Source organism: Tupaia chinensis, unplaced genomic scaffold (genome assembly GCF_000334495.1).
Source record: "Tupaia chinensis unplaced genomic scaffold, TupChi_1.0 Scaffold149104_1, whole genome shotgun sequence".
Taxonomy (NCBI): domain Eukaryota; kingdom Metazoa; phylum Chordata; class Mammalia; order Scandentia; family Tupaiidae; genus Tupaia; species Tupaia belangeri.
This window is the reverse complement of record NW_006208950.1, coordinates 352,302-377,893: the sequence shown is the minus strand read 5'-3', so window position 1 is coordinate 377,893 and position 25,592 is coordinate 352,302. Positions and strand designations below refer to the sequence as shown.

Sequence of the window (25,592 nt, the reverse complement as noted above, 5' to 3'; positions counted from 1 at the left end):
CAGCTAAATGTAGGCTCTTCAGTAAGTGGTATTAGAATAAACAAATAGTCATATGCAAATAAATGAAATTAGAATCTTTTCTTACACCGTAAGTAAAAATCAATTCAAAACTGGATTTAAAAAGTAAAAATGTGACCTAAAACTGTAAAAGTCCTGAAAGAAAATGTAGAGGAAAATCTCCAAGACATTGGTCGTGCCAATTATTTTTTGGATAATATATCAAAAGCACAGGTAATAAAAGTAAAAATTAATCAAGTGGGACTCAATATCAAATTAAAATCTTCTGCATAGCAAAGGAAACAAACAAAATTAAAAGGTAGCCTAGATATTGAGAGAAACTGTTTGCAAGTCATAAATTTGATATAAGGTTAATATCCAAAATATATAAAGTGCTCAGAAACTCAATAGCAAAACTATTAATAATCTGATTAAAAATGAGCAAAGGGGCCAGCAGGCAGTATAGTGGTTAAGGCACTGGATCCCTCATGACTGACTGCTGTTCCAGTCATGGACCTGGCAGCCTGAAAATCATGCTGAGCAGATATGTGTGCACACTCAAAATTCCAAGAGAAAGGAGAAGAGATTGGGGTGTAACCATCTCCAGGACAAGTGATTTCTCACTTTCTTTGTCTCTGTCTCTCCCTCTCTCTCTCCAGTGAGCACATATGCCTATGAGGGGTGGGAGGACTTAAAAAATTAATAAAGAACCTGAATAGATATTTCTTCAAAGAAGACCAAAATATAGTCAATACATATAAGAACAGATTTTCAATAATATTTTAGCAGGAAAATAAATACAAATCAAAACTGTAATGAGATAACCTCACACTCATTAGGATAGCTATTATCAAAATGACAAGTATAACTAGTGTTACAGGACATAAATGAAAGGAACTTCTTGCACATTATTGTTAAGAATGCAAATTGGTAGTAAACTGTGGAAGTTCCTCAAAAAATTAAAACAAGAACTACCACACAATCCAGCAATTTGTCTTCCAGTTTTACAACCAAAAGATATGAAAGCACTCCCTCCCTCATAGGTATATCTACAATCGCCTGTTCATTGTATCATTTTTCATAATGGAAAAAATTAAAAGCATACATACATGGATATTTGTACAGTTTGCAAAAGTTTATGGAAAATAAGTATTATAAAAACTATGTGTGATTAGTAGGTTGGGTGGTAGGTAGTTCTATTTGTAGGTGGGAGTGGGCAACAGAAGATGGGAGGGAGGGAGGAGACCTAGGAGAAAAAAAATTTAACAGACTCATGAATTAAAAGTTATCTTTTCGATGATAATGTATATGGTCATATCATTGATATGTACTACATACACGCTTGAAAAACCAATTTGTACACTTCAGAGATATACAGCAATTAAATGTAAATTTTGAAAGTACAATAGTAATATACAATTTAAAAAACTATATTTTTTGGAGAGGTTCTTGTTTGTTTGTTTGTTTGCTATAGGGCTCATGCCCTCATCAGAAAGAGAGAGGAGACAGAGAGACAGAAAGGGGAAAATCACTCCCCTAGGGGAGATGGCCACACTGAAATCTATCCTCCTCCATTCTCCTCTCATGATCTTGAGCAAGCACACACACACTTGGCATGAGTTTAAGCCACCCGGTCAAGGACTCAAACAGCAGTCGACTACATGACAGTCCAGCAACATAGCTATTACACGGATGACTGGTCCCAACATTTTAATTTTTTTTTAAGTTTGAAATATTTTGGGGTTTTTTTTTCCTTTAATTTTTTAATTCAATTTCTTTTATGCATTCAATCACATGTCACTTAGCCTGTAAAGTGAATGTTCCAATATGTGTATATTTCTCACCAGTCCAGTTGACAATACTATAGTTATTTTCAATGGATAATAACCTATTTCTTTGTCCCATAAATCCCTTGCCTCTATATTTTTCTCCTAAAGTCCTTCCTCAGACTCTACTCCTTCATCCACCCACTTCCCACATTGTATCTGGTATTTACAACCATTTTCTATGTTTGTATATCCTCTAGTCATTCCGTTTTGGCCATAGAGTGCAGACATTTGGTATATATTAAGTGGAAGCATACAGTGTCTCTCCTTCATAGCCTGGCTTGCTTCACTTAACAGTAAATCTTCCATATTCTTCCACTTTCTATCAAAAGCCATGATCTTCTTTTTTTATGGCTAAGTAGTATTTCATATAGTATTCCGTATAGTACATGTGCCACATTTTTTCAATCCATTCATCTGTTCATGGGCTTTTGGTTCCATGTCTTAGCAATTATGAACAATGCTGCAATAAACATCCATATGCAAGCACTTTACTGATTAAGAATTCTTCCGTCCTTTGGGTAGATACCAAAGAGTGGGATTGCTGGATCATATGGTAGTTCTATTTGTAGACTTTTGAGGAATCAGTGGCTGAACCAATTTACATTCCGACAAGCAGTTTAAGAGAGTTCCCCTTTCACCACATCCCCGCCAGCACCTATATATATTTTTTTAACCTTAGTCATTCTGACAGGGGTTAGGTGGTTTGGATCTACATCTCCCTTAAAATGAGGGATGTTGAGCCTTTTTTCATATGCCTTTTGGCTATTCATATGTCTTCCTTAGAGAGTTGTTTTTTGAACTCATTCTCCCATCTTTTAATAGGGTTAACCATGTTTTTTCAGGACAGCTGCTTGAGTTCTTTGTGTATTCTGGTTATCAGTCCCTTATCCAATGAACAGTTTACAAAAATGTGTTCCCATTCTGAGGACTGTTGACTCCAATTAGGGGGTCTTTTACTATTCAGAAACTTCTTAATATGATGTAATACACTTGTCTATTTTTGGCATTATTGACTGTGCTTTGGGGGCCCTGTTTAAGAAGTTTTGACATACCTCAATGTTTCCCAGAGTTTCCCCAGTGTTTTCCAGCAGCAGTTCTATACCTTGAAGTCTTAGATCTTTGATCCACTTTGAGTTGATTATTTTCAATGGTGAGAGTTAGGGATTCAGACTCATCTTTCTGCAAGTAGACACCCAGTTTTTCCAGCATCATTTGCTAAAGAAGTTTTTCTTTTCCCACTGTATTGACTGGTACCCTTTGTAAAAAATTAGTTGGCTGTATGTTTGAGGGTTTATTTTGGGAGACTCTATTATGTTCCATTGGTCCACCTGCCTATTTCTGTATCAATACCATGCTGTCTTTATTACCAAAGCTTTGTAGTATATTTTTGGGTTAAGGAGTGAGATTTCCCCACTCCACTCTTCTTGTGCAGTATTGCTTTGGCAATATGAGGTCTTTTATGATTCCAGACAAATTGTAAGATTGTCTTTTTTATATCTGTGAAGAATGTCTCTGGCACTTTGATTGGGATTACATTAAATATGTAGATTAATTTGGGTAGAATTGACATTTTGATTATGTTCATTCTTCCAATCCAGGAACATGGGATGTCCTTCCACTTTTTTGTGTCATTTTCTGTGGGGACACTTTTAAGAGAATCTGAGGTGTGGGGACATGCTCTGAGGAAACACCACCTGCTCTTTTGGGGTTTGGCAGAACCTTGTAACTTGTCTTTTCCTTGACCTTTGCTGCAGACAAAGCAAGGGTGGAAAATTGCTAGGGGCATGCCAACAGACACATCTGATAGACTTCAAGAAACATCTGGACCCCAATTAGCAAAGTCCAATCCCCGCTCTGCATCTGAAAGATTCTTTAGCCTTCTCTGGGTGTGGTGGTGAACTCCTTATGGAAAAGTTCTTTAGGTTCTTCCCCTCACCTAACAGCTAGGTTTCTCTGCATTATAAAAGAAGATGAGACTTTCTCTTAATGTAATTATCAGCAAGAGATACACCTGGTCCAATATGACTAAGCCCTTATAGATTTATAGAGACAGAAAGTGAGAAATCACCCCCCGGGCAGATGGTCATGCCGCAATCCCTTCTCCTTCATTCTCCTCTTGGGATCTTAGGCACTCATGCACACACGCCCGGCGTGAGTTTTAAGCCACCGGGTCTGGGACACGAACCGCGGTCGACTACATGGGAGTCCAGTGACATAGCCATTACACTAATTGCTGGCCCCTGTTAACTGCTTCTTATTGTCTGTAACCTGGCAAGATGGAGAGCTTTCTCTTTCTTGTCCTCTTTCTCTTCCTCACCAGCAGTCCTCTGTTCATGATTCAGCTAGATCCAAGCCCTGGGGTGGACGCTGACAATTTTCAATTTCTTTTTTTAGGTTCTTGTAGTTTTCCTTGTGGAGGTCTTCAACATCTTTGGTTAGATTTATATATAGGTATCTTATACTTTTTGTGGCTATGGTAAATGGAATTACTTTCAGTTCTATTTCTGTCTTCCTGCTGTTCATATGTAGAAATGCTATAGATTTCTGTATGTTGATTTTGTTTCTTGCAACTTTACTCTATTCATGTATTACTTCCAGGAATTTTTTCATTGACATCATTGGGTCTTCTATGTATACAATCATATCATCTGCAAATAGAGTTTCACATCTTCTTTTCCTATTTGAATGCCTTTTATTTTATTCTCTTTTCTGAGTGTGTTGGCAAGGACTTCTAGTACTATATTCAAAAGAAGTGGAAAAAGTGGGCATCCCTGTCTTGTACCAGTTCTTAGTGGAAAAGCTTTCAGCCTTTCTCCATTCAGGATGATGTTAGTTATGGGTTTTTCATAGATAGCTTTTATTGTGTTGAGTATTACCCTTCTATGCCAATTTTCCTGAGAGTCTTGATCATGAAGGGATGTTGTGTTTTATCAAACACTGTTTCTGCATCAATTGATATGATCCTATGGTTTTCCTCTTTCTTTCTGTTAATATGGTGTATTACATCAATGGTTTTACATATTTTGAGCCAACCTTGCATCCCTGGAATTAAGCCTACCTGGGCATAATATATAATCTTTTTTATATGCTGTTGGATACAATTTACTAGTATCTTGTTGAGAATTTTTGCATCTATATTCATCAGATATATTGGTCCATAGCTTTTCTTCCTTGTCCTATCCTTTTCTGTTTTAAGGATAAGGGTAATGGAGGCTTCACAGAATGTATTTCAGGGAGTTTCACCCTTTTGAATCTTTAGAAATAACTTGACAATGGGGGTTAACTCTTCTTTAAATGTTTCATAGAATTCAGAGGTGAAACCATCAGGACCAGGGCTTTTCTTTGTTGGGAGTTCATTTATTACTGATTAAATCTCCTTCCATGCTATGGGCCTATTGAGACTTTCTATATCCCCCTGGTTCAGTTTTGGTAGATTATATGTGTCCAGGAATTTGTCCATCTCATCCAGATTTTCTTGTTTGTTGATGTATAGTTGTTCATAGTCTCCTCTAATGATGTTTTGTATTTTTATTATGTCTGTTGTTATATTGCCGGCTTCATTGCAAATTTTATTTACCTGGTTCCTCTCTCTCTTCTTCTTAATAAACCTCACTAGAAGCGTATCAATTTCGCTTATCTTTTCAAAGAACCAGCTTTTACTTTTACTTATTTTCTGTATAGTCCTGTATATTTTCTATTTTATTTATTTCTGCTTGTATCTTTATTATTTCCTTTCTCCTAGAGTTTTTTGGAATTTTTTGCTGTTGGTTTTCCAGTTCTCTGAGCTGTGATGTTAGGTGATCCAGTTGCCTTCTTTCCATCTTCCTCTTATGTGCACTAATTGCTATGAACTTCCCTCTAATGACTGCTTTTGCCCCAAAGATTATGGAAACTCATGTCCTCCTTGTCATTGACTTCCATGAATCTTTTTATTTCAATCTTTATTTCTTAACCCACACACATGGTGCCTAGACAGCATATATTCTACTAGCACCAGATTAGAAGGGGAATGTTTTTGCCACATAGTAATTAAAAAAAATTCATTGAATCAAAGAAACTTCAGTGTTGCCAATCATATTACAAGTAGTGTTTTGGATGCAGAGTAAAGAAAAATAGTTTTTGCTTTCAAAGATAATAGCCTAATGAAGAAGGCAGACACATCCAAAAAGCACAGAAGAAGGCAGACACATCCAAAAAGCACAGAAAAAGGCTATAGGTGCTGAATTAAGTCTGTTCACGTATAGTAGCACACCAACCCGAGCAAGAGGTCTCCGCAGAATAGAAAAGGAGTATCCTGAGATGTTGGAGGAAAACCAGATGAGCTGTCTCCTTAGGAACATACAAGTGCCACCAATATTGATGATCCCATTGATGACTGGTTTTGCATCAGTGATTCTCTCAGAGCAATCCTGATCGTCTTTGTTGTTCATTAGGGATCGCTATCTGGCAGTGACTGCAGTGGCCACAGAGTTTCCACTGGTTGGGGAACCGCCCAGTTTTAGCTTCTCCAAATATTCGGCATGCACAGGCTTGTGGCACTGGAGAACCTTGATGGCATCTTCAACTTGGAACCACTCTCACTTCCTCCCAATGCTAATCAAATCTTCACAATCCTCCAGCAGCTCAGTGACAGTCAGTACATACACATAAGTTCTGTGCTTGCCATCTTGGTTCTGTTCGAACACACCCAGGAGCCGGCCCAACTTTCCCTTGACTCCTGCCTCTTAGTACACCTCCTGGACTGGCTGGCCACAAGGCTCCTCCTCCTGCTCCAAGATCCAGCGGTAGGCTTACCTGCTACTATTCACTAACAGTACCTCCTCCTCCTGCTCACTGCGGAAGCACAGGCTTTCTGCCAGCTTCTTGAACCCCTCCGAGTCGTAGTTCCGCATCTGGTTGGCCTGCACTTCATCCTCGCAGCTGCTGTCCTAGCCATTTCGTGCGCAGTCTGCTGGGGCCAGGCGCCAAGTATCCAAGGTGCTGGGAAGAGAAAGGGTAGAGGACACTGATGACTATGTATACATTTTTCAATTTTTTTTTCAGAAAAATTAACTTATAATTCCTTCATATGAACTATTTTTTTAGAATTTAATACATTTTATCTTATTTTAATTTATTTTATACATTTAATCACCATACATCACTTAGCCTGTAAAGTGAATTGTCCAACATGAATACACTTTACACCAGTCTGGTTGGGGATACTATATATATTTTATCATCAACAGATAATAATCCATTTCTGTTTCTCATCAATGATTTGCCTCTCTATTTTTCTCCTTAATGTCTTTCCTCGGACTCTCCTATTTCTCCCACCATTTTCCGACACTGTATCCAGTATCTATAACCATTTTTCATGCTTCTATATCCTGTAATCTTTCCATTTCAGTCATAGAATGTGGATAGCCGGTCTATACGGAGACATATAACGTCTTTCTTTCACAGCCTGATTTGCTTCACTCAGTAGTAAATCTCCTACTTGTCTGCGTTCTATCAAAGTTTTTGTTTTTTGTTTTTTGTTTTTTATGGCTGAGTAGTATTCCATAGATTATATGTCCACACTTTTTCAATCCATTCTGCTATTAATGGGCATTTAGGTTGATTCCATGACTTAGCAATTGTGAATAATGCTGCAATATACAATGTGCAAGCATTTTTCTGACTAAGGATTCTCCTGTCCTCCAGGAGTAGGATTGCTGGATCATGTGGTAGTTCTATTCGTAGAACCTTGAGGAATCTCCCTGTTGTTCTCCACAGTGGCTGGACAAATTTACACTCCCACCAGCGGTGTAGGAGAGTTCCCATTGCACCAAGCACCATCAGCACTTACCATTTTTTGTTTTACTAATCTTAGTCATTCTGACTGGGGTTAGGTGGTATCTCATTGTGCTTTTGATCTGCATCTCCCTCACCATGAGGAATGTTGAGCATTTTTTCATATGTGCTTTGGCTTTTTGTATGTCTTCCTTGGATAGTTGTTTTTTTCAGATAATTTTCCCATTTTTTAATTGCGCTAATCTTTTTTATGGGGGGGGGAACTGCTTGAGTTTCCTGTGTATTCTGGTCATCTGTCCATTATCTTAAGCATAAGCATAGTTTACAAAAATATTTTTCTATTCCAAAGGCTGTCTATTCACACTAATTCCTGTCTTTTGCTGTGCAGAAAATTCTTAATCTGATGTAATCCCACTTGTCGATTTTTGGGATTATTGACTGTGCTTTGAAGGTCTTATTTAAGAAGTTTTTTTTTTCCTACCTCAATGTCTCCCAGAGTTTCTTCAGAGTTTTCCACCAGTGGTTTATAGTTTGAAGTCTTAGGTTTAGATCTTTGATCCACTTTGAGTTGATTTTTGTCAATGGTGAGAGGTAAACGTTCAAATTCCGCTTTCTGTAAGTGGATACCCAGTTTCCCAGCACCATTTGCCATAGAAGCTTTCTATTTTCCACTGGATCAACCAGCACCCTTTATAAAAAAAACCAGTTGGCTGTATGTTTTGGGGTTAATTTCTGGGGTCTACATTCTGTTCCACTGATCCACATGTCTGTTTTTGTCCAAACACTATGCTGTTTTATCACAGCTTGGTAATACCTATTTGGGGTCAGGGAGTGGAATGCCTCCTATTCCACTCTTCTTGTACAGGATGGCTTTGGCAGTATGGGGTTTATTATGATTCTAGACAAATTCTATGATTGTCTTTTCTAGCTCTGTAAAGAATGTCTCTGGTACTTTAATTAAGATTGAGATAACTATGCAGACTAATTTGGTGCAGAATTGCCATTTTGAGTATATTAATTCTTCTGATCCAGGAACATGGGATGTCCTTGCACTTTTTTGTATCATTTGAATTTCCTTTTCTAGTTTCTCATAGCTTTCCTTGTGGAAGTCTTTGACTGTTTTGGTTATATTTATTCCTAAGTACCTTATACTTTTTGTGGCTATGGTAAAAGGCATTAATTTCTTCAATTCTATCTCAGTTTGCTTGTTGTTTTTATGTAGAAATTCTATAGAATTTTTAATGTTGATTTTGTATCCTGCAACTTTACTGTATACATTTATTACTTCTAGAATTTTTTTCATAGATACCATTGGGTCTTCTATGTATACAATCATGTCATCTGCAAATAGAGATACTTTCTCCTCTTCTTTTCCTATTTGAATGCCTTTTTTAAATTTATTTTTGTATATACATTCAATCACATTGTTTAGCTTACAATGTGAGCATTTCTATATGTGAACATTTCTCCCCAGTCCCATTGATCAAAATATCTTCAACCAATAACACCACACTTCCCCATCCCGTCAATGCTCTACCTCCGTATCCCTTCTCCAAATGTGCCTTTTATTATACTCTCTTTTCTGATTGCATTTGCAAGGACTTCCAGCACTATATTGAAAAGGAGTGTAGAAGTGGTTATACTTGCCTTGTACTAATTTTTAGTAGAAAGTCTTTCAGCTTTCCACATTCAGAATGATGTTAGCAATGGATTTTTCATAGATAGCTTTTATTGTGTTGAAGAATGATGCATCTATGCTGATTTTGCTGAGAGTCTTAATCATAAAGAGATGTATTTTATCAAGCACTGTTTCTGCATCAATTGATATGATCACATGGTTTTTATCTTTGCTTCTGTTAATATGGTGTATTACATTTATGGCTTTGCATATGTTGTACCACCCTTGCATCCCTGGAATAAACCCTACATGGTTGTGATGTATAGTTTTTTAAATGTTGTTAGATACAATTTGCTAGTATATCACAGAGAATTTTTGGATCTATATTCATCAGAGATATTGGTATATAATTTTCCTTCCTTGCCATGTCTTTGTATTTTTATGCATAAGGGTGATGGTGGCTTCATAGGATGGATTTAGGAGGATTCCATCCTTTTGAATATTTAGAAATAAGTTGAGTAGAATGGGGGTTAACTCTTCTTTATAAGTTTTGCAGCATTCAGAGGTAAAGCCATTAAGACCAGGGCTTTTCTTTGTTAGAAGGTTATTTATTACTGATTCAATCTCCTGGATTGTTATGGGCCTATTCAGGCTTTCTATGTTCTCCTTACTCCATCTTAGTAGATTATATGTGTCCAAGAATTTGTCTATCTCACTCAGGTTTTCTTGTTTGTTGGTGTGTAGTTGCTCATAGTATCCTCTAATGATGTTGTTTTGTTTTTGCTTTTCCAATTTTCTGAGGCATGATCTTAGGTTGAATATCTGCCAACTTTCCACCTTTTTTTATGTGCCCTAATTGCTATGAATTTCCCTTTTATGACTCATTTTTCTGTGTCCAATAGACTATGTACACTCCTGTACTCATTATCATTGACGTGATGAGTGCCCTAGTTGCTACGTACTTCCCTCTTATGACTGCTTTTTCTGTGTCCAATAGACTGTGAACTCCTATACTCATCATTGGTTTCCATGAATCTTTTAATTTCAGTCTTAATTTCTTCAGTAATTGTGAATTCATTCACAAGTAGGTCATTTAGCTTCTATGTGTTTTTGGTGGGATTTTTTTCTGAAATTAATATGAAGTGTAATTCTATCATGGTTGGAGAAGATGCTGGATATAGTTTCTATGCCTTTGAATCTGTAAAGGCTTGTTTGTGCCCTATTGTGTGGTCAATATTTGAAAAACTTCAATGTGGGGGTGAGAAAAAATTATATTGTGTGGTTTTGGGGTGGAGGATTCAATAGATGTCTGTTAAATCCATTTGATTTATGGTATCGTTCAGCTCCTGTATCTGTTTGCTTATTTCTTATCTAGATGATCAGTCCAAAGGAGATAATAGGGTGTTGAGATCCCCAACGAAATTGTGTGGTCAATATTTGAAAAACTTCAATGTGGGGGTGAGAAAAAATTATATTGTGTGGTTTTGGGGTGGAGGATTCAATAGATGTCTGTTAAATCCATTTGATTTATGGTATCGTTCAGCTCCTGTATCTGTTTGCTTATTTCTTATCTAGATGATCAGTCCAAAGGAGATAATAGGGTGTTGAAATCCCCAACGAAAAGTGTGTTGCAGTCCATCTCTCCTTTTAGATCTATCAGTTGTTCCTTCACATAGTTGGATGCTCTTGAGTTGGGTACATAGATATTCCTAAGAGTTATATCTTCATCATGAATTAGCCATTTTACTACTATATAATGCCATTCTTTGTCTCTTCTTATAGCTTTTGTTTTAAAGCCTATTTTTTTCTAAAGTTAGTGTCATAACTTCAGCTCCTTTTTGGCTCCCATTTGCATGGAAAAACTTTTTTCAGTTCTTCACTTTTAGTCTATGTATGTGTTTATCCATGGGATGCATTTCTTGTAGGCAAGATATAGAGGGTTTCTGTTTTTCTATCCACTCAGTCAATCTGTGTCTCTTAATTGGAGAATTTAGTTCATTAATATTCAATGTTATTCCTGATATCTCTGGACTTGTCCTACTATTAAGTTGGCCATATTCTTGGTTGCTTTTTAGTCTCTTATTTCTGTCTGTTCCTTTTTGTTGTTGTTGTTGTTGTTAGTTTTCCTGATAGAGCACTATCTTCAGAATTTCTTGAAGAACTAGTCTGGTGTTGGTAAATTCTTTCAGGTTTTGTTTGAGAACATTTTTATCTTTTCTTTCAACATGAAGTATGATCTTGCCGAGTATAAATGTCTTGGTTGCAATTGTTTCTCTATTGAGAATTTTAATATATCCCCCCATTCTTTCCTTGTTTGCATTGTTTCCATTGAAAGACCCAGTGTTAGCCTGATAGGGTAAACTTTGTAAGTCACTTGCCACTTCCCTCTTGCCAATTTTAGTATCTTGTCTTTAACTTTGGTTTTGGCCAGTCTGGCTATGATGTGCCATGAAGAGGATCTTCTTGGGTTCATTCTTTTTGAGGTCCTTTATATTTCTCGAGCCTGGATATTTGAGTGCTTCTGTAGACTTGGAAAGTTTTCTTCCAGCATTTCATGGAATTGATTTTCAATGCCTTTATTAGTTTCTTCTCCTTCTGGGATACCAATTATTTGCATATTTGGGCATTTAATTTAATCTAGTATTTCTTGTATATTATCCTCACTTTGTTTTTTGTTATTTTCTCCATCTTCTTAGTGGTGTTTTCTAGGTTAGGTCTTCTATATCTAAGATTCTACCTTTAGCATTGTCTAATCATCTTATAATACCTTTGAGAGAGGTTTTGATTTCCTATATCACAGTCTTCATCTCTAACAGTTCTATTTGATTCTTTTTTATGGTGTCCATTTTCTCTTTCAAATTGTGGAAGGACTTCCTAATCTTCTGGATTTTATTGTCTCTTTTCTGTCCCACCTCATCAAGTCTTATCACTATGAATGTTCTGAATCCGTTCTCTGACATTTTGGAACTTTGTCTTTTTCAAGAGATGGAAGAGAGTTATTGTGTTCTTTTGATGGAGACATATTTCCTGGCTTTCTCATACATAGACTCTATGACTTTTAGACATCTGGTGATGTATTCACTTTTGGATAACTCAGGAGAATGTTTCTGCACCTGGGAACTAGTTTGCTTCCCTTTGCTGTGAATTGCTTCTGTGCCAAAGTCTCTCTTTTGCTATAGTTAGCAATGTAGTTCCCACAGGAGGATTTTTCTATTCGGGTTTCTGAAAAGCAGTTTCTCCCTTTTTGCCGTTATTCAGTGCTGGGTGAGGAGTCCTGAGAACCTCACAATGCTCAGCTAATAAAAATGTAATCAAAGACCTGTCTAGTCCCTCTGTGGGGAGGTGGAGGATGAGCAGAAAAGGATAATGTAAGAGGGAAGAAAAAAAAGAAAAGGAAAAACTAAAAAAGAAAAAGGGCTCTGACCAAGGCTGGGAGGTGGGATCTGAGGTTGGGAGCTAGGGCTGTGTCTGGGGCTGGGTCTGAAGTTTGGTCTTGCCTCAGGTTCCCTGCCTGGGCAGGAGACTGCAGGTAGAGATAGACTCTGCTTAAGAGGCCTGCAGCTGCCCTGACCTATATCTTTCCACAAACTTTTTTTTTTTTTTTTAGGGGGGGAGAGGTTTTCACTATAGGGCACGTGTGCTCACCAGACAGACAGAGAGAGACAGAGAGACAGAAAGTGAGAAATCACCTCCCAGGGGGGATGGTCACGCCACAATCCCTTCTCCATTCTCCTCTCAGGATCTTGAGCACGCACATGCGTCCTGCATGAGTTTTAAGCTACCGGGTCTGGGATGCAAACCATGGTCGACTTCATGGGAGTCCAGCAACATAGCCATTATGCTAACTGCTGGTTCCCTTTCCACAAACTTTTTAAAGTCTCCTCATGTGTGTCTGTAATTAAGTTAAAATATGCATAAATATTATTATAAATAATTATTATATTATAAATATTTAATTTATTATTATCATTCTTCAATTTAATCAGAGAGACAGAGGGAGGATAAGAAAGAAAGCCACCAGTTCTGGGACTCGAACCATGGCTAGCCATTGAGAGTCCAGTCCCTTGTTCTGGCCTCTATTCAGATTTTAGGAAGGATATTCTGTCATTTGCGACAACATAGATGAACCTAGAGGACATTACAATGAGTGAAACATGCCAGGCACAGGAAGACAAATACTGCATGATCTGTCTTTTATAGAGAATTTTTATTTACAGTTTGAACATGCAGGAACAGAATAGAACAACAATGGATACCAGAGGCAGGTAGGTAGGAGGAGTGGGTAGATATGTAGGATGTGTAAATCTAGAGATCTAAATACATTGTGAAAACTATACTACCTATCAAATAAATAAGGCCTATTTATGAGATCCCATCTCAAACTATATTGGGACTATATGACTGACCAAAAAATATCTCTTAAATGCATCTGGAATATACTATTAATTTCAAAGTATATATCCCCTTGCCACTTAGGCATAGACATGTGATTTGGATACTTGCAACCAGGAGCATCTGTGCAAGTCTTTAAGTTGGAAATAGTGATCTGAGGCTAGATTCTGACTGAGTTACTGTGCTTCTTAGGTTAGAGAAGCAGTAACACCCTTGTAGTTTTTCCAAGGGCAGTATGGTCATGATTTCAGCATCTCCATTAGCTTACCTGTCCTAACAGATGTGCTTTTGCACATCCTGATAGGTCATCTCAGATTCTATTATTCTAATCATCCCAAACATTTAATAAGCATTGACTTATATACAAGAAATCCCATCTACTTAAACTTTGTCATTTACTAAGAACCCTGGTAAATATGCTAAACTGATCTAAAATTCTCCACTTCAATTTACCACTGAGAATGGAAAGTCAGGACTGGCAGATGGCATAATGGTTACATCACTGGATTCCCATGTAATGGACCACAGTTCAGAGAATGGAGAAAAGATTGCGGCATGGCCATCCTGCCTGTGGGTGATTTCTCATTTTCTGCCTCTCTGTCTCTTTGGCATGCATATGCATCCTATAGCAAAAATCTCTCAAAAAATTTAAAAGAATGGAAATTGAACTGAACACTGGGTTATGACAATGATAGAATTAGAGAAACACATAGAGAAGAGGTATTTGGGAAATAAAGAACTGGTACAAAGGTCAAGGGCAAGAATAATCCAGATGAATCACAATGAATAAGTGAGAGAGTAGTACTGGATAAGTTCAAAGAAATAAATTTGAGTGGAGAATAATTCAGAGTCACCTAGGACAGGAAAACATCAATTACTATTTATTGGGACCAGCAGTTGGTGTAATGGCTATGTCGCTGGACTCCCATGTAGTGACTGCGGCTCAAGTCCCGGGCCTGGTGGCTTAAACTCACATCTGGTACGTGGGTGTCCGTGTCCAAGATCCCATGAGGAGAATGGAGGAGAAGGGATTATGGCTTGGCCATCCTCCCTAGGGGATGATTTTTCACTTTCTCTCTCCCTGTTTCTCTCTGTTTTTCTGGCAAATGCATGTGTTCTATAGGGGGAAAAAGTTACCATTTATTGTCAACTTGGTTAAGTAAATAGCTTCCCTTCTACCAATCAGCATAATTCAACTTCTCTAAGCAAATGATTTTACTACCTGATAAGCATTCTCCACCACCTGTTTATGGACCTGCTTCCACTACTCCTTGTCTGCATCGGTACCAAGATCTATGTGCAGATTCTTCAGAAAGACCCCAGCAACATTCACGCCAGTCCACACAGGCACACTAGAGTCTCTGTGCTCCCCCAGGACCCACCCATGACAACTTAATGGATGAACTCCCAGCCTTTCCCCCATCAGGTAACAGAACTGAGCTGAATCCAGATTACAACCACTTACAATAACAGGGTTTTGGGAAAGCCACTTATCTTCCAAACCACATAGGTCAAGATATCCACTGGATTGGAAACAAATACAGCAACTTGCAGCTTGGGCTGTATTTTACAACTTTAGGAATGATGAATTTGAAGATGTTGACATTGCGCTGGACCAGGTTTAGATGGCTTTCTCTCTCTTACTGACGAGCCCCAGCTGTGATAATGACCAGCTTAGGGTTTGTGGTCACATTATAGTCTTTGCCAGAGAAGATTTTTGGTGTCCTAAGGAAAAGGCTGCCATGTTGGAGACCCATCATCTCTCCCTTCAGTTTGTCTTCCATAACATCAACAAGTTCATCTGCTAAGTCCTTCATTAAGATGCTGATGGCACAGGCCATGCCAACAGCACCAACCCCAACAACCGTAATTTTATTTTGGGGAACCTGGTCTTCCTTAAGAAGATTCACAATCAGCTGATCCTTGAGAGATGCTATGTCAGACTTGGAACCGATAGGAAGTGGGAATGAACATCGAACAGGGGTCAAGGGGCACACAGCAATGGGATCCGTACTCAGCGACAGCGGCTCCAGCACTCGGAGCAGAGCACAAGAGGGCCTTAAGTCGCCCTGTCTTGTTTTCTATATGGCTACTTATTATGTTTACTTATTTGTTGACTCTCTTCTTTAATTAGAAAGTGTTTCTTCATTTAGATATATATCCTTATTATGGTGTGATTGTACTGTTTAAGAGTAAAAGTTGTAAAACAATACTACATTTGTTTAAATCCCAGCTTGGGCATTTGCTACCTCTGTGACATAAAGTAAACTATAAGATTTTTAGGCTTCAGTTAATTGTTCTGGAACTCCGGACAAACAAATATATTTCATAACAGCCTTGTGGGAATTACATAGGGAATAATTTCATAACAAAAGCAACATCTATAGTAAATAGTGGTAGATTTATTATAATTATTAATTGTTGCTAAGTAGCCTTCTTATTTGTCATAAATATTGCATTTAGCAGTCTTTCTTATCCTAATTTTGATATTGTAAACCTTCAGACTTTTAAGCTGAGTTGTTCAGAGTTAATCACATATATTCTGTATTAATCTTATGGAATCTTCTATCAGAATTCAGTTTCTCATAGACTCTTAGTATAAAATCTATTTAAAGTTGAATGATAAATATAAATCATGAGATTTTTTTTTTTCAAAGAGATTTTTGCTATAGGCTACGTGTGCTCGCCAGAAAGAGAGAGAGAGACAGAAAAGGAGAAATCACCCCCCAGGGGGATGGCCATGCTGCAATCCCTTTTCCTCCATTCTCCTCTCAGGATCTTGGGTATGCATGTACACGCGCCCAGCATGAGTTTAAGCCTCTGGGTCCGGGATTCAAAGCACGGTCAACTAGTCCAGTGACATAGCCATTATGCCAACTACTGGTCCCATGGGGTTTTACTTTTTAAGTTAGGCAGAAATAGGACACTGATGATGAAGGAAAGAAGGCAAGAGAGATGGTGATATTTATTAAGCACCCACTAAGTGATGAGTGCTATCCTGATACATACAGAGTCTCATCTAAGGCCTAAAATAACTATTAGAACTACATACTTCCATTTCATTGTATATATACATGAAGAGTAAAATAAGATCCTGAGAGATTATGAAATGCATGCAATATTACACAAACAGGTGAACAGAATTCAATCTTAGCTCTGCGGATACCATAATTCTATCCTTCCATGTCATCTAAACCCTGCTGCTAACAGGAGTTTCAGAGACTGAGTAATGACCCTCAGAGTTAATAATTTCCTAAAGTTTAAGAGAAAAGTTATGTGAGTGACATAATATTGGCCATACAATAAGGTGCCTTTTTCACCTAAAGAGACAGGGACTGTGGCAACATCCAGTGAGGTCCCTATCAAGGCATAATGAGCTTCCTATCAGTTCTAGAAAAAATATGAGGCAAAATCAGCGCAACCTAGAAATTGGGTCATGGAATTACTCAACGTTTTTTACCTTTAAAACTCAGTTTCCTCTGGGGACCAGCAGATGGCATAATGGTTACATCACTGATTCCCACATAGTCGACCACTATTCAAGTCCCAGACCCAGCAAACTTAAAACTCATACCAGGCATGTGTTTGTGAATAACCAAGATCCCAAGAGGAGAATGGCAGAGAAGGGATTTTGGTGTGGCCATACCTTCTAGGGGTGATTTTTACTTTCTACCTCTTTGTCTCCATCTCCCCAGTGAGTACACATGCCATATAGCAGAAATCTATCTTTAAAAAAAAATTTTTTTAATAAAAATAAAACTCATTTTTCTCTAAAACCTACAAACAGAAATACTACCAAATAATCTCAATCCTTGGTTTTTACCCAAACAATAGGAAAATTCTCAGTCAGAAAGCACGTCCATGTTTATTACAACATTATTCACAATTGTTAAGACATGGAATCAATTAAGTGTCCAAAAACTGAGGACTGGGTTGAAAAACTGTGGTACATATGCACTGTGGAATATTATAGAAACATGAGAAACAATGAGATTTTATCATTTATTTCAAAATAAATTAATATGGAGGACTTAATGTTATGCAAAATGAGTCAGACTTTGAAAGAGACACACTGTATATAGCCACTTACTATGTACCAAATGTTTGTACTCTCTCGCAGAAATTGAAAGCTCTGGGAGATGAACTTGAATTGTGAAATACTGCTTTCATTGACTAAAAATGGAGGTTTTCTGCTGAGATTCCTCCCTCCAGATTCATTTCTAGTGATAAAGGCACAGACCCAGACCCATTCTGAGATAGATAATGAACTTGAGCTGAGAAATATTGCTTTCATTGACTAAAAATGAAGATATTCGGCTGAAACTCCTCTCTCAAGACTCATTCTAATGGATAGGGCTACCTTTGTATCCTTCTCTCTGTCTCACTGTCTCTCTCTGTCTTCCTGTGTCTCCCTGTGTCTTTTATTTTTAATTTATTTTTAAGGTAAAGCATTCTCTGGGCTCTCAAGCTCCTCCTTTATTATGCTAATTTGTGCCTTTCCCCATTCCACTTAGGAAAAGCTCAGACCCAGGCCCATCCTGAGTTGGATACTCAATTTGAACTGTGAAATACTGCTTTTGCACAAAGCATGTGTTTGTTGCACAGTTTTCACTTTTTGCTTTCTAAAATTAAAACATAGTTATTTATTATCTTTTTTCTTTCTTCGTTTTATTTTATTTTCTTCTTCTTTCCTTTTCTCTAATTCTTTTCCTTTTTATTTATTTATTTTTTTTTTTTTCTTTTTTGAGAGAGAGATTTTTGCTATAGGGCATATGTGCTCGCCAGAAAGAAAGACAGAGGCAGAGAGACAGAAAGCAAGAAATCACACACACCCACACACACACACACACACACACACACACACACACCCAGGGAGGATGGCCATGCCGCAATCCCTTCTTCATTCTCTTCTCGGGATCTTGGACACGCACGCACACACACACACACACACACACACACGCCTGGCATGAGTTTAAGCCACCTTGTCGGGAACTCAAACCATGTTTGGCTACATGGGAGTCCAACAACATAGCCATTATGCCAACTGCTGGTCCCATTCCTTTTAGTCTATCTTTATTTCTTGACTTTTTGGTCTCCATGCACTGAGAGTCTGGACAGGTCCAAGTGAACAGTATCCAAACATCTGAGTATGATTAGGGACAGAATATTCCTCAATCCCCACTGAATATGATGCACAAAGAGTGAAAAACAGAACAGAACTCAAATTGCAGATTACCTCCTCCAGCATGCCCCTAATGCTCAGATTGAACTTCAAAAATTAGGAAGAAAGTCACAATCTATCAGATGGCCAGAAATCATGTCAGAGTCACAAGAAATATGGTGAAGTAAGAAAATACCTCTTCTCCAAGGGAAAAGAATAACTCCTCTTCATCCTCAGACAGTACAATGAAACTCATGGAAAAGTCAGATGAGGAATTTAGAATATTCATAGTGATGAAGCTAACTGAAATGGAAGAGAAGAGAAACAATGAACTGTAGAAGACGCCAAAGAAAGAAGCTGACAAGTTCCAGGAGGTGAGGAAATTCTTGCAAGATCTGAAAGAGGAAATACACACCATAAAAAAGAATCAAATAAAACTGTTAGAGAGGGAAGCTATAGTACAGGAAGTCAAAGCCTCCCTTGAAAGTATTAAAAAGGGACTAGATCATACAGATAATTAAATCTCAGATGTAGAAGACAGAATTGCTGGCCTAGAAAAATCCACCATGAATACTGAGAAAACTGCCCCCTAAAATGAGAATATATGAGAAATACTAGATACTATCAAACATCCAAACATCTAGATAACTGGTATCCCAAAAGGTGAAGAGACTCATAAGGGGATTGATAATCTATTCCATGAAATCCTAGTAGAAAACTTTCCAAGCCTAGAGAAGCATTCAAAGATCCAGTCCTAAGAAATACAAAGGACCCTCAATAGAATCAACTCAAGAAGATCTTCTCCAAGACACATTATAGCCAGATTGACCAAAACCACAAAGACAAGATACTAAGATTGGCAAGAAAGAAACATCAAGTTATCTACAAAAGATATCCCATCAGGCAAACAGGGGACCTCTCATCGGAAACAATGCAAGCAAGGTAAGAATGGGAAAATATATTCAAAGTGTTAAGGGAAAAGCAATTTCAACCAAGAATATTGTACCCGGCAAGAACATTTTCAAGTAAACAAAACCTGAAAGAATTTACCAACACTAGACCAGATCTCCAAGTTCTCAAGGGAGTGCTATACCAGGAAAATTAAATACAGACACACAAAAATAGAGTTCAAAAACTAATAAAATGGCCAACTTAATCGTAGAGATGAGTCCAGAGTTGAATATTATATCCCAGAATTTAATCAGGAAGATTGAACCACAACAGAAGATAGATTAAATACATGTGACTGAATTGGTGAAATACAATCATGGCTTTGGACTAAAACATTGCTGATTTTCTTCTAGGCTTTGTTGTCTAGTTTTAAGGATTTTTGTCTTATCTTGAGCTGCCAATAGGTTCATGTACCTACTATTTGAACAAAATCCTAACCTGTTCTCTGGCTTTTAGTTTTAAGCAAAGCTCTCTTATCATTTCACTTATTTTGATTTATTAAAGCTAAAACTTCTTTTCTTGAAATTAAAAAATATATTTAAAAAAATCTATTTAATGACCATAGTAAAATGTCTGTAGTAAGCTATATTGCATCAGCTATTTGCTACTTATAATCATTCTACTCAGAGTTTCACGCCTAAAGTCAGATATGTATTCACAGATACGTGTATATCAGCTGAACTTGCTATTGAAAGTGGTTAGATTATTTAAGAAATTTTGTGAAGCAATAAAAGTGGGGAAAAAAGGAATGGAAAGCAGCTGTAGACACCAGAGATAGTATGGGAGAAAGATGGGAAATGGCAGAAGGTGAGAAATAAGGGGGGAAAAACATATATATACATATGTATATATATAAATATATGCACACACACACATATATATATACACATATATACACACACACACAAATATATATATAAATATATGAAACTAGACATGGAAAATTATCAACGACAACATGTATTATTAAGCCACTATGTGGTATATTCTGGATGGGAAATCACATTTTGTATTCTGTGACAATGCTCAGTGAATGTAAAATAAATTAATTAAAAATAAAAATTAAAAAAAGAAATTGAAATCTCTGAAGATATGAGAGTAGAAAGGATAAGTGTAGATACCAGAGACTGTCAGGGAAGGAAGTGGGTAGTAGAGGGTGAGTGGGAGGGGCAAAGGGAAGAAACATTTAACATTTATGAAATATAATGTCTACGTAAAGTTGAACAATAAATATAAATCCTGGCATTTTATTTTCTAAGTCAGGCAGACATAGGACACTGATGATGAAGTAAAGAAGGTAATAGAGACAAAAATTATAAAGTTCTCTGTTGGAAAAAACAATTGCTTTATACAAAAATAACAAAAACAATTGCATAATTCCCCCTCCCTCCTCAAAAAAAAAAAAAAAACTTTCACAATATTTACAATGTGCCTAACACTTTTGTAGGCACTTAACAAACATTAATTAATTTAAATGGCCTAACAGAGACAGCCCCTTGGCCTAATGGTTAAGGAAGCTGGATCCCACAAGGCTAACTGCTTTTCAAATCCCAGGACTAGCAGATAGAGAAACCTGAAAATTTGAGAAGAAAGGATTGTGCTGTAACCATTCTCCAGTGGGGAGTTCTCTCTCTCTTGCTCTCTCTCGCTCTCTCTCTTTCTCTCTCTCTCTCTCTCTCTCTCTCCTCCACTCACTCCCAGCAAGCACATGTGCCCTCTAGCAACTAAAAAGCTTAATAAATTGCCAAACAAATTTATGAGAGGTACTATCAGTATCCTTTTAACAGACAAAGAAAATGTGGTATAGATGGGATGAATAACTCATCTATCCAGTCACATTCAAACCTAAAAATCTGACTCTTCCACCTACTACTTCCTCATTTTACTTTAAGTGTGTTTGTATTCTGGTTGCCTGCTGCCCTGACCGCAGCTTCACAGTACTGCCACCGTTTGATTTTTCAAACAACGCTTGTCATGAGAAAAAGACTGACATATACATCAGCTCCAAAAAGTAAGAGTCATATGACCAAAGATCAGAAAATCAGAAGCTGGAAAGGGACAGGAGAAGGAAAGAGTAGCGAGAATTTGGTTAATAGATGCCAAATTGCACAAGAATAAGTGGAGTGAGTTTTAGCATAATATAGCATAGAGAACTATAGCTGGTGACAATTCACTGTGCATTTCAAAACAGCTAGAAGAAAAAGTTTTGCATGTTTATGACTCAAAAGTAATGATATATGTTTGAGATGGTATTTATGCTTGTTGCCCTGTTTTGATCATTACTCATTGTATTCTTGTAATGAAAATTTACATCATACCCCATAAGTATATAGAACTATTATGTAGCAATTAAAAGTTAATTGACATGGGATCAGCCAGGTGGTGTGGCAGTTAAGGTAGTTGGATCCCCATGACCAAGTGTGAAGTTTAAGTCCTGGACATGACAAATTACTGGATGCTAGCCTTTATTAAGTAGAAGACTTTTTTCCTCCAAAAAGACTGAACTTGAAGGGCCAGCAGGCGGCATGCTGGTTAAGGCACTGGATTCTTACATGGCTGACTGTGGTTTGAGTTCTTGAGCTGGTGGCCTAAAAATCACATTGGGTGTATATATGTGTGTGCCCATAATCCTGAGAGGAGAATGAAAGTGAAGGACTTGTGGCTTCACCATCATCTCTAGTGAGCAATGTCTCACTTTCTCAGCCTCTCTCTGCTGAATAAACATGTTCTATAGCAAAATCTTAAAAAAAAAAAAAATAATGAACTTGGGACCCAGCAGTTAGCGTAACGGCTATGTCGCTGGACTCCCACATAGTCGACCATGGTTCGCATCCTGGACCCAGTGACTTAAAACTCACGCTAGGCGCGTGTGCATGCGTGCCCAAGATCCCGAGAGGAGAATGGAGGAGAAGGGATTGCAGCATGACCATCACCCCCTGGGGGGTGATTTCTCGCTTTCTATCTCTCTGTCTCTCTCTGGCTGGCTGGCGAGCGCACGTGCCCTATAGCAAAAATCTCTCCAAAAAAAGAAGGAAAAAAAATTAACTTAAAAATACTTTTCCTTCTGTTGTTTGCATTTATATTTACTCCATTTATATGTTACCAATAAAGATAAATTTTATCAAAAAAAAAAAAAACACCAGACCAATAGGCATGCATATCTAAAATTCTGAGAGGAGAATGGAGAAGGGATTGCAACATAATACAACGCCCTCAAGGTGGGGCGATTTCTCACTTTCCTTCTCTCTCTCTCTCTCTCTGCAGCGAGCACATGTACCCTATAGTAACAACAAAAAAATTAAGTTAAAATAAAAACTTACATTTATATTTCCTGTTACTTTTAATCAAGTATTGTCAACTCAAATAATGGAAATAAGCAAAGAGAGTGAGAGGGAAAGAAGGAAGAAAAGGAAGGAAAATGGGAGAGAGCTGTAGAATAACAGAAAAGATGTTGAGAGGCACTCCAGCACCACAAAATCCTAACATTGCCGATCATCTCAGAGAGTTATTCATCACAACAAGGACATAAACATTCTATATCCTCCCTCCTAAAATTCAAAAAAGAGATTAATAAATTATTTTATTATAGTTAGACACTTGCGCAATAATGTTCATAGTAGTTAAAAAGCACTGAGCACTAACTGGAAATAAGAGTATTACAAATATTATGTATTTGATCCTGAAAATATCTCTACTCTTACCTTTTAACTAACTATACTTTAAGAAGTTGTGAGGCTACTGGTTAAGGGAGCTGGAACTCTCATGACTGGATAGTTTGAATCTCAGTCCCAGTCACTTTTAAAACACACAGGGAGAGTGTACATGTGCTCAAAATCCTGATGGGATAGAGGAATGCAGAAGGGATTGTGGCATGACCATGCCTCATTGGAGGGAAGTACTTCCTCTTTTTCTATCTCTGGCTCTCTATCCCTTCTGGTGAGCTCATATGCCCTCTGTCAGTTTTTTGAAAAAACAATTTGTGGTTTACCAAAGTTTATGCTATCTGTAGCAAAGCTAAATTTTGATTTCAGGATCATTTTTACTGAAACTATACTCTGAACCATGATATTATACTAAACTCTATAACCTAATCCAACAAAATGTACATCCAATCACCTTAATACAGCAAAATCAATAAAATAAAGTTCTCAGTATGATGATTAAGTAAGATTATGATAATAATCAGTTTTAATTCAAATAATCCAGGAGTGATGCATGGTAAATGTTTTCTAGGGAGGCAGAGAGAAAAAGGGGGAATCAGACAAACAATTAGAAACTTCAAAAAGAGAGGATGGATAATAAATAACCATAACATTTCTATTTTCCCAGCATATTTTATTTTTATTGTGCAATCACAAAAATAGTAAGCTTGCATTGTATGATTTATGAAGCACTGAGAGTTCATGATTCTCGTTTCTGCTATGTAAGTTACTTCCTAGGAAATACATTAATAAAGTGATCCATTAATAGGCTGATGATGCAGGCATAATCTATAATAGTACTCCTCATGTTTGTTCACAGATTATCTGTTTAGAAACATCTGAATTAATTGCGTAAAAGGCAGATATGCTAATACAACAACAATCCTACTGGACTATTTTCAGATAAATGTCCTAGGAATCTGAATTTTTAACAAGAATCTTTACTAATTCTGACAGTATATAAAACTGTGACAATCAAGTAAATAATAACTAAGTCTAAATGGAATGTTTTTAAAATTATCAAATTTTGGTCCTAAGCTTTTCCTCAAGGGACTTCTCGACCAACAACAACAAACTTTGACAAACATTATTCACTTCTACCACTTAGAATCTTAGGCATTCTATTCTTTTCTCCACCATTTAAATGATAAAGTAATTCTGTTTGGCGATTATTTTTCCATTTAAGTCACCTATTGACCCAAAGTTTCTTCATAGCATTTTTTACCTCTACATTTCTGAAAGTATAAATTAAAGGGTTTAACATAGGCGTTATCATGGTATAAAACACAGCTACAGCTTTATCTATAGGGAAGGTGGTCACTGGACGCAAATACACAAATATGCAGGGCACAAAGAATAAGACAACCACAGTGATGTGAGAAACACAGGTAGAGAGGGCTTTGCGCCTTCCCTCTAAGCTGTGAGATTTCAAAGTATATAGGATAACCACATAGGAGAACATCAAAAGAAGGAAGTTTAATAAGCAGATAAACCCACTGTTGGCAGCAACAAAGAGACCAAGGGTATGGGTGTCTATGCAGACGAGTTTCAACAAAGGGTATAAGTCACACATGAAGTGATCTATGACATTAGGGCCACAGAAGGGCAGCCAGACTGTGAAGACTATCTGAATGGTTGCATGGACAAAGCCTCCAACCCAAGCTACTCCTACAAAAAGGCTACACACTTGTTGGCTCATGATTGTTGGGTAGTGCAAGGGTTTACAAATGGCCACATAGCGGTCATAGGCCATCACTGTGAGAAGGATAATCTCAGCAGCACCAAAAAGATGCTCAACAAAAACCTGAGTCATACACCCTCCAAAAGATATGGTTTTTCTCACAACAAGAGTGTCAGCTAGCATCTTAGGAGTCATAGATGAAGAACAGCAGCAATCTATAAGGGATAAGTAAGACAGGAAAAAGTACATGGGGGAACCTAGGGCCCTGCTGGCATTGATGGTAATCATGATAAGCATGTTGCCTGCCAAGGTAACCAAGTAGACAATTAAAAACACAATGAATAAAAGTTTCTGAAGCTCCATATTTTGGGTCAAGCCCAGGAGGATGAACTCAGTCACATTATTCATCTGCTTCAACAAGTCAGTTCAGGTGATAGGTGACTACCCTGGAAAATAAATTATACTATGCTCAGTAATAAGACTTTCA

The 25,592-nt window shown here is 37.4% G+C and overlaps 1 protein-coding gene and 1 pseudogene across 1 annotated transcript; both read right to left on the bottom strand.

The window, feature by feature from the left end:
• Window positions 1-23,760, bottom strand: part of LOC102474708 (L-lactate dehydrogenase A chain-like) — a 25,744-nt pseudogene extending 1,984 nt beyond the window's left edge.
• Window positions 23,761-24,610: 850 nt separating this feature from the next.
• Window positions 24,611-25,516, bottom strand: LOC102474275 (olfactory receptor 4C12). The gene has a single exon (XM_006170877.2). The coding sequence runs from the start codon at window positions 25,511-25,513 to the stop codon at window positions 24,611-24,613; it is 903 nt and encodes a 300-aa protein (XP_006170939.1). The 5' UTR covers window positions 25,514-25,516.
• Window positions 25,517-25,592: the final 76 nt, after the last annotated feature.

Coding starts and splice junctions, on each gene's coding strand:
- LOC102474275 (XM_006170877.2), bottom strand. CDS start 25,513: ATGAATAATGTGACTGAGTTCATCCTCCTGGGCTTGACCCAAAATATG.